At 43.1% G+C, this 10,176-nt stretch overlaps 1 protein-coding gene across 3 annotated transcripts in view; it reads left to right on the top strand.

The window, feature by feature from the left end:
• Positions 1 to 858: 858 nt before the first annotated feature.
• Positions 859 to 10,176, top strand: part of LOC112556548 (mucin-like protein) — a 47,623-nt gene continuing 38,305 nt past the window's right edge. For all 3 annotated transcript variants that reach the window (XM_025225648.1, XM_025225646.1, XM_025225647.1), the window contains exons 1-2: positions 859 to 1,736; positions 9,520 to 9,706. In XM_025225648.1, the coding sequence (XP_025081433.1) occupies positions 9,610 to 9,706 (97 nt within the window). In that variant the 5' untranslated portion in view covers positions 859 to 1,736; positions 9,520 to 9,609. The remainder of the gene's footprint in view (positions 1,737 to 9,519; positions 9,707 to 10,176) is intronic.

Here is a 10,176-nt window from a genome sequence, read left to right as displayed (position 1 = left end):
GAATAAAAACCAAAGAAACAAAGTTTAATGTGAAAACGATGTTTTTGGCCAGTACATGCTGCCAATGAAGAACTCAAGAACATATCGTAATGGCCTTGTTAGACACTAACACACCTGTTGGTTAGTCTGGTGGGAAAGTGCTTCAACCTCGAGGTGATTTCGTACTATGAGGGAGGACTGAGGAGATTAAAGCTTTTGTTGTTTCACCTTCTGTGTAGGAAGGAATGTAGATCATATGCCAGCCTGAATCATGATTGAACGAGTGTCTGTTTGGTGGAACAAATATGAATGTTTTATGGTATTGTTGATTGTTGTTTTGTTTCCTTTGAGAGCAACGTCCAACCGTCCTCTGGGATAAATAAAGTCTTATTAAAGAAAGAATTAATGCATAGTATGTTATACTTTATACTAGATTTTATATTGCTGTTTTTGTGATCCTCATAATCATCTGCATCTGTTTTAATAATTCTAATGTGACTAATATTTTAAAAACAATGTTTACACAAAAAATTGACCAGCCTGTGAATGGACTACAGGCTCGACATGAATTCCAGCACGTGACATCCCAGTCTGAGGCCGTGCTCTGTTTTAGGCACACTGCAGGTGTCTTTAAATTATTACTGATGCTGAAAGAGTCCGAGATGCACACATACAGGAACTAATTCAAACATCAGAACGGTTCTAAAGGTCAATAACAGCTATAACAAGAACAAAAGCAGTTCTTAGAACCAGCATAATGAACACCGATGGCGAGAAAAGCCCACGCAGGTATTGATTCTGTTAATAGCAGGTGAAGGCAGCCACCCCTTGACTAGAACAGCAAATGGAATCGCCCAGAGCGTGCATGCCTGTCCTCACTTTCCAACAATGGGCTCAACTGACGCGCCACACTTGAGTATCGAGAGCGGGTGGTATCTTCAGCAACCTCCTGCAAACCCATTCATCTCAACAAAGCGGATACGATCACAACAACCTCTACCTGGCAAAAAAAGGGCCCGCCTGCTTGTTGCAAGCTGACGATATTGTGACGGAGACAGAGTCGACGACCTAACGATCTTTGATGTTCTGGTCAGACACCTGAATGACTTTCTTCACAAACAACCTACCACACCTGGGAAACTGCGTACTCGTGGATCGAAATCGATTGCTTTGAAAGTTTCATCGCCAGGTGGCGGGACGCCTGATATGCCAGTAGTTCGCGAGGTCACCAGCATCACACCAAGTCGGTGCTCAGAGCGGAATACCCATCGACCAAGTGTTGTTGCTGTTGCACATACACACCAAGGACCGCACTAGTGGAGTGACAGAACGCTTGCAACATCACCACGTGAACCCACATCTCTCTTCATCATCTTTCTTCCCTCATTTCCTGGAAGCTCGGTGTTTACGTGTTTGGCAAGATTCATCGATCTTTCCAGGTATATCGTGCAGGTGACCCGGCGGAATCGCCTCCTCGCTGTCATTCCTTCTATCGTCGTCGTCCTGATTAAGATCGTCAACATTGTCGTCAGATTTTCCTGGCATCGTCATTGTTGACTGTAAGTCCTCACCGACTACGAAGTATAGTTTCTTCTAGAACAGTTCAGGAGGAGCTAATCACGTGTGCACATGGTTTTCTCGGAGAAACAATTCTCCAAGACTTGATCGAATACAGGGGATTAAGACAACCTTGAATACAGTTGGTTGTCCTGGCAACGCAGAACTGCAGCATTGACACTGAGCAGTAACTCTTTCAGGTCAGTGGAGTTTATTAGTTATTTTACGAAACCAGATAAGCACTAAGCTGTAACTTTACATACAGAATGAAAACTATATTGTTGTCTAAAATATCACACATTGTATGTTTGCCTATCGTGTATCAGAATGGAAATCTTTATTGCCGAAGGGAGGGGTGGTCTTGAGGAGAGGCGAGATCGCAGTGATATGATTGGAAAAGTGTCAGTGTCGTCTTGAATATCAAATATAAACCTGTTAACATTGTGCAGGTTACATTGTCACGTGTTACTGATCTCGTGCCTTGTAACATACCGAGAACTCTAGGAAGGGAGTGTCCCGCTGATCGTTGACATGCTGATAAGTACACGAGATATGAGTGGATGAGGCTGGAGTAAAAGATAGGTACTATCTTTGCATCCTTGGATCTCTCAGTTTTCAATTTTAAGTACTGTCTGTAAAGAGTTTCTCACCAAGTCCATAGGATGTACGTGGGTGCTACTGATGACACAACACTCAGGTGTGCGCACTCACACACATGCACGCGCAGAAAGACACACACACAGGAAAAGGTTGGGAACGGAGTACAAGAAGAACAATAAAGGCAAGAAAAAGACAACGATACAAGCAAGACAATCCTGACTCTTGCCATACTAGAAGAAAAATCCCTTCGACAACCTTACGGGTTGACTGATGGGTCAGCGACGGACGCCACCCGGAATGGAGGAGCTGGGATATACATCATGTACGCTGATGGACTCGGGGAGAGGTAGTCATAGCAACAGGCTCTCACTACATGAGCTACAGAGCTGAAGATGAAGCCCTGATTTGAACAATGTCAACAGCAGAGCAAGCTAAGGCTATCAGGTGATATTCTTAACGGATCCCCTGTCTGTGGTTAGCCGCCAGCAAGCAACCAGCTGACAGGAGCACTGAAAAATATTAATTGCCGGAAAAAAGCACTTCAGTACTAGAAGCTAAACCTGGTGTCACCACTAATGTGCTCGTGTGCAGATGCAGAGCAAACCATGTCTGATCGTCACCGAAACCCCTCGACATCAAGCTCGACATCGAGATGTAGTATCCCGTGGACGCTGTGCAGATGACTGCCAGTTTCATTTGGAGAAGTGTAACAAAAATAGACAACGACAACAACAACAACAACAACAACAACAACAACAACAACATGACCTCGGGGGATCGAGTGAAAAGCCGGGCTGTAAGCTGATATTTATCAGCCAGCACAGTTATTAATAATGTATACCCTTAGCAATCCTAAACTGCTAATAATTTATACGCGTTTTAACTGACTGCTTATTATTAGAACTTTTGCTGAGTGTTGTCCCCACCCGGCCTTTGATCCACAAATATGCAGGTTCACTGATGTCATCTGGTGACAGATGTCTGGCGCATACATTTTGTTCTCGACATGGATTTACATGACTAACCACTTTCTATAGCCTTAGCTGCCGCCTAGCCACAAACCTCGCACAAAGCAATGAAAAACTGTCAATAAATTTTGTGGCACCTGGTCTAGGCGTTGTTCTTGAAGATCAGTCCAGCTGCCTGAAGTGCCGTAGGACAGGACTTCATCACCGATAGTTAATGTCCTTTGTGGACATCAGTGTAAACAACTTTGTACCTCGTGCAGCAGCACAGAAATAGAACCTGACGATTGATGTCTCGTCACGCACGGTGAAGTCAATCTACACCCAGCCACCTACATCCGTCTAGTCAGCTCGGGTGGCGAGTGAGAAGGAATCCGAGAGTTGATAGTCGACGCACCCGCTTTATCCAGCACGGAAAATATGTAACCTTGATTTTTGAGAGGGTCCGCGGGTATAGATACGGGGTAGGGGAATATAGGGATATGTAGCCTTGGATTTATAGAGGGTGGGTAGCGTGGGTGGAAAGTTTTTTTTTTAAAGCAGCAGTGCGTGGACGATGGGTGACAATTGTAGTGGGACTGGTTGATGTTGATTAGTATCACCTCATGTGATGGTTTTACTGGGTGTGTTCGCTGTTGGTTCAGTCACCTCACGTAACAGTTGCACTGGGTGTGTTCAGTGTTGGTATCAGTATCACCTTCTGTGCAGTGAAAGGACAAGCATTGTTGTTCCCTTTCTCCTGGGCTGCTATGCTTTAAAAAAAAAAAAAAAAAAAGAGAGGAAAACAGTAAATTAGGATACAGGAACAAGCAGACGCAGGGACCGAGATTACTTGAGGACCATGGATGGAATGGTGGGGTTACAATTATATAGTCAACCCATCAACCGAGATTACATAACGGTAAAACAGTCAGCGCTGTAAACCACTTCACATTAAGAGAAAAAACAGCACATCTGAGATACGAACCCAGGTCTTTCGGTCCGTACTGTCATGGTGACAAACGCCATCAGAGTGCCTCTGAGTTCTGTCTCAGTATTAAAGGTTTGAGGTTTGTCTATTATTTTGTGTACAAGGAAGTTTGAAGACGCAATGGATATGGGTGTGGACACATGACATGATCTTGGTGTATGAAGCAGGATTGAGGATAATTTAAAACACCTTTACCGTGCGGCTGGTCTCATATGTCTCCACCAACAGTTCATCCAAGTTTCTTTTTCAGCAAGAACCAGAGGAACAAATTTATTTTGCCGTATCAAACAGCTGAAGTGAGGAGAACCATAAAATAGACTCCAGAGAAAAAAAAAACCTGGTCCATAGAATAGACGAACCATACTCATCATATAAATGAACAATATTCATTCATCACATACCGTAACAAAACGCATTCATCAAGTATATGAACAAGAGTCAACATTCACATAATATTCATCACACAGATGAACCGACTTCGTTTACCACAGGGAGCAGTTGACCACGTGAGCCAGGTCCTGATCAATCATTTCAAATGTCACCATCAGAACAGTTGGCTCGGTGGCACTAGTGATCGCCACCCGAGTTGGCCTTTCAGCTTTAGCCAAAAGTTTGAAGAACGGGTGTGTCATGTCGGTCATGTAGACATTAAATGTCGTTAGAATCGATTGAAGCTGCGCGCGCTGCCAAACAGGCAGGCATGCATGACCGTGCTGTCGGCTTTGTGCTAAAAGCCTCCATCGCAACAGATGCATCGATGTTGACAATCATACAGTCAACTGTATAAGCAAGACTGAAGGACACTATTTTTAAACTGTTGTCGACAAGGTGATAGTGATCTTAAACAACTTCGAGTCTGTTATCTGTTATGTTAGCTCTGACAGTCAGTTTTGTAAATTAAAAAATTCCTTCAATGTCGTCGTCGTCGTTGCCTCTTCGCCATCACCAATATCCACCGCCAGCAGCAGTGGTAATGACCGTTTCAAAGACCATTGCATCACACTACCACCACTATCAATATCACTAGCATTACCATTTATCACTACCACTGTCATCAACAGTTACCATTACTTCCACCACTACTACTTCGACCCTTGGTTGACCCTTAATGACGTCAGTTGCATGTTTTCCTCCCTTGGCTGCGTGAGCTGATGTTACACAATAAGCCGTAACACGCAGTTCTCTCCCTTAATTTCCGGGTTGTGTGCGCCTGATCGGTCTTTATACTTTGTTGGCAGGACTCCCCTACACCATTGCTGTCGGTTCGATCAGTTCTCCAGGTTCGATCTCTTGTCTTGGACTCACCGTTGGGTGCAGATGAATGAACAGGTAGCCATAGTGGACGTCTACACCTGGAGCTAGGTGTTGTGAGGATCTTAGCGATGAGATACTTTTCTGCGCTGCTGTACATTTTCTTTCGAGTTCACTTTAGAGAAGATATTGGTGTGCACTGTTTCCAATGTGTAGAAGTATGCCGGTGTTAACTCTGAGGAGGGAAGGGGTTCTGACAGATGTTGGGTGATCAATGTTTCACTCGCTTATAAAAGCCACATGCTGGATCGAAACATGAAGATGCAAGAGATACCCAGTTTTCCTCCATCTAAACCACCCACCACCCCACCTTTCTTTATGGCTTCTGCCGCAGGCGTGTCCTGTTTTTTTAAAGATCATTTTCCTTGTCGGTTTTTTTTTCTTTCACTCTTTTGTTCGACGAATCGCAAGCTATTGTGATATATTTCTCGCGAACCATAACGAAATGCTGGTTTCCCTAATGTGTCTATTGTATAAGATCCATTGGAATCCATTTACACCTAGCAGCTAGTAATGGCGGGGTTTAGACGGAGTTTGGATGTAACTTAGACTTAGGACCTCTTGCAAGGAACAATGAAAAGGTAAAGCACATTTATGTCCGGTTAGTGTATTTCTTCGTTGAATCATTACTGGATAATGAGGCAGATAATCACCTAGGAAGGCGGAGCAAGTCAACAAATTTCAAGGTAACAAATTAAAAGAGAGTTGCTGACTAGAGATAAATAAATAAAAATCCTGAATACAATCTCACGGCAAACCTAGCTGTAAACTAGTAAATGTTCCTTTTAGTAAGAACCATAATGCGCAGTTTGGTTGCATGCAAATTATTGTTTTTGTTCTTTGGCGCCTGTGGTGAGGGTTTCTATGGAAACAATGTAAAATTAATGTCTCCACGAAGCTGGAAAATACACGCGCCAGTACGATGCTGGCCAAGATGACCAGCTGTTGTCAGGGCAACTGTCCCGAACAAACAGGACTCGAATTTATGTATTTCAAGATTGTAATCCTACTAGACAGGATCCTGCATCGGAGCTAGAAGGAGGCAAATCCCAGTCGGGTTTGTTGTGTTATGCGAAATCAGAATTCTAGTTTACTTGTAACTGGCGCACGAGCAAAATCCGCCCAAGCTCGAGGCTTTTCCTTGTAGTTACCATGTTATCGGTTGTCACATCTCCCGATGTTACACGCACAAGACATCCGGTTGGGTGGGTGACGACCCAGGAGGACTTGCCAATGAGAAAACACCCGTGAACACTAACTGAAGCTAATAAACTGTCAGACAAGTGACTCACCCTCGCCACTGCGTGACCACCATTAGCGTCATGGGTCGAGCGACGTTTTCGAACCCGGATTTTTGTAAAATTGAATCCATCATCAGGTCTGCCTCCCTCTGATTTATTGAATACATTAGCTATTATCAGATGCGAATATCCACAGACATGTAGAGTTATTTCTTAGAAAACGAAAAGGATCAGGAAACAAATAGGAATGCCATATGAGCTTGATAATTGTCACGAAAAGAAAGAATACTGGAGGGTGCGTCTACACATGTCCCACGTGGACAGGAGTCTTGTTAGCACTTACACCATCAGCAGATCTGTGACAGATGACTGGATAGGCAATTCACCATCCGTGCTCAGGGACCAGAGACTGTTTTAGTGTGGTAACATTATGATAGAAGTCATGTTTCTCAAAGCGGGTATCAGAAGAATTAAGCACGTTGGGAAGATCATGATCACCAGCGCCCTCAAGTACTTCAGTAATCTGGTAAACAGTCATAACTGAGTCTGTCATTCGTTTTTGTTTTGTTTTTTTTTCATAAACCGACTAGTTTCTTATTATTAGTTCTTTTACCTTACAGGAAAAAGTACGCGTGGTAATAACTTTTTATTTTGTATTCCATAGAACCTTCAAGCACTAGTTTGGTGCATTTTTAATGACGGGGTGAAGTTCATTACAAATTACTATTCTCACTTGCTCTTCTTCCCTACTACTAACGTCCCTCTGAGAAAGAGGTCAGGAAACACAAGAGGTCAGGGTTACACATGGATGTAGTCAAGGTTTTACCCAATAAGAGAGCTTGGACCTCGTAGGCTCGAAGTCACGATTTTGAGCTTTTTGTGATTTTTGTGGGCATGTATTTCTGGAACAGAAAGGAGTGTGTTCACTCAGGATGCAATAATTCATCACGAAAAATATGCTCTTTTATTAGATATTTTTTTCCTGCGCAACTCATAACATCGATTTTTTTTTTTTCGGAGACTAAGCCAGCCAAGCGAAGAGGTGGGTTCCGGGACGGGTTGGTGTAAATTGCGTGGATGCCCGATGCAGTGATCCATAGAATGACGTCTAATGTGCTATCAAACCCAGGAAAGCCAGGAGGTGGCAGCACCTTGACTTGAGCGTTTTTAAAGCTCGATATTCACACCCACACTTAGACGAGCGCGCAAACTTCAACACGTGTTTCCGGGTCTCGATTGGTGACTTGACTGTCCCTGTGTGCCTGCACGCACTTGGGTGCATCGTGCACCATGCTGTAGCTCTGAGTCACCTGCAGTAAAACAAATAGAGAAAAAAAAAAAAACCCTAACTCTTAACGAGTGTAAAATCATGTTCACGGGTAGGCAGAGGTCCCACTGAGTAGTGTGCAGTGAGCTGTAAGTGGTCCACTGTGTCCAGGACAGCACATAATTTACAATGGTTGCAATAGTAAATGCTTGCTTCAATGTTGAGAATTCACTGTAGGGGTAATATAGTAGCAAACGGTTTGTTTTTGTACTTCCGGCATGCGTTCGAGAGGTATTTAAATTTAAATGTAAATTTAAATTTAAATGTATTTAAATGTAAAAAAAAATGTTTTCTTGATTTAGATTTTCTTTTGTGTGTGTGTTGTTTTTTTTTTTGTTTTTTTGTCACGTCAATGTCGGTTACCTGTGGATAGTATGATTTTTATGACTTGACGGGTGCACTTCGACAGTGGGTTCTTCTGTTGAAGAACCTCTCATTGAACTAAGCCATTACTTTAACACCATCATTTAAGAAAAGGGAATTGTTCCTGTGGACAATGGAGACAAAAGGGCGGCGTGGTGACAAAGCCCTGCATTGTACAGGTGTGCGGGAACAGGGCTGGGTACAGCAAGGAGGCTGGGGAAAGACCTCAGGTTTTCACTTTCATGTACATGAGACTGCCAGTTGTCTGCCCCAAAGAGTGACCTCTCTTTGTACCAGCTCCCTTCCCTGCTGTGAAAATCAAAAGCAGCCTGGAGGCTAGGTGTAACCCACTTAACAATATTGCTTTTTTCACCTTGACCTGATGACAATTTTCTTGTCCTTAACCCGTGAAAAGGAAAGATTTTTGGAACGAGTGAAGTTAATGCCATTCAAATTAAACCTTCGTTAATAAGACATCAGTAGACAAGCTTGTCTACAAAGAGGTCTACCTTGCATCTACCCTGATCTACAAAGCTCGGCTTGTTATTTTGGCAGTCGCTTGATTGAGTTCACATTCCTGTCACAGGACACATTATATAAATAAAAGAATAATGTGAATCATACTCCTTTGATTCAAGATGGGCTTATGATGCTTCTCTGTCTCACACACATTCACATGCACGCATGCACACATATGCACTCAAGCACACGCGCGCTCACATACACAAATACAAATGCTAAAGGTCATGACATAATTCAAGACGACAGATAAGAAGCTCATTGTGAGCGGCAGATGGGCAGTCGTGCAGCACAATTCGTAAAGGTCATATTTATATGCAGCACGTGCACTTGATTAGTTTGTTTAACCCCGAGGGTTAAATCAAAGATTTCTGAGTTATCTTTAGACAGCGGCCTTGCATAATGCCAGTCAATACGACACAGTCGAGCTTATCAAAACTCTCTTGAGACTGATTAGTGTGGCCAGTTGTGTCTCAAGTGTGCAGATATTTGTTAGATTCGCGAGGAAAGGTCTTTTTAAGCTAATTAAATACGTCAATTTAATTTCAAAATTAAATGTGTCAGTTCTGACATCATTCAGTCGTTAATTATTCTTTCTATCCTTTCTGGATAAATTTTTTTGTCTGTCTGTCTCTGAACATGTTTTTCAACTTTGACTTCATTGCCAGTTTCACCTTGATTCAACAGGTAAACGTTTGTGCAGCAGATAAATAAATAACACTTGACCCACGAGTGTCACGTGACCTGATCGTCGGCGCTGAGGTCTGAGGAGGCGCAATGGAACCCTGGCGATGGAGGTTCGCGCTCGCAGTCTCTATGGCAGCTCTTCTTTTCCCGCACTGTGTCACGTGTCAAGCTAACGTGACCGAAACAGGTAAGATAACAAATATGTAAATATCAACAACTGATCTGACGTTCAAATCGATGATCCCCCCCCTTTTTTTTATTTTACCTGAAGGAAATATTAAGCTTGTTGTTGTATTTATTAGTCTGGTCGTTTTGGAGGCATATACGTAGATGTGTGTGGGGGGGGGGAAGGTGTTTTACGCCGAGCCAGCAACTAAAGCTATATTATGGCAAGGCAAACAGACCTGTAAACAAGATGACACATGCCCGAGACGAGACCTGAACCAAAGACAGCCAGCTCTCACTGAACTATCTCAACACATCGTTCATCAAAGAGCACAGTCGTTTCATTCAGATTTAAACTTTCTGCAGCACGGCCAGTTCTCATAAAATGTAAAAGTAATTTAGTCTGTGACTGCTTTAAGGTCGTTCTTGCCAATGGTTTCCCGTTCATTGCATACAAACTACAGCTAATGTCCACGTCTTCTCTGGTTCCTG

Source organism: Pomacea canaliculata, linkage group LG2 (assembly GCF_003073045.1).
Source record: "Pomacea canaliculata isolate SZHN2017 linkage group LG2, ASM307304v1, whole genome shotgun sequence".
In the NCBI taxonomy this organism is placed as follows: domain Eukaryota; kingdom Metazoa; phylum Mollusca; class Gastropoda; order Architaenioglossa; family Ampullariidae; genus Pomacea; species Pomacea canaliculata.
This window is presented reverse-complemented; position numbering and strand designations above follow the sequence as displayed.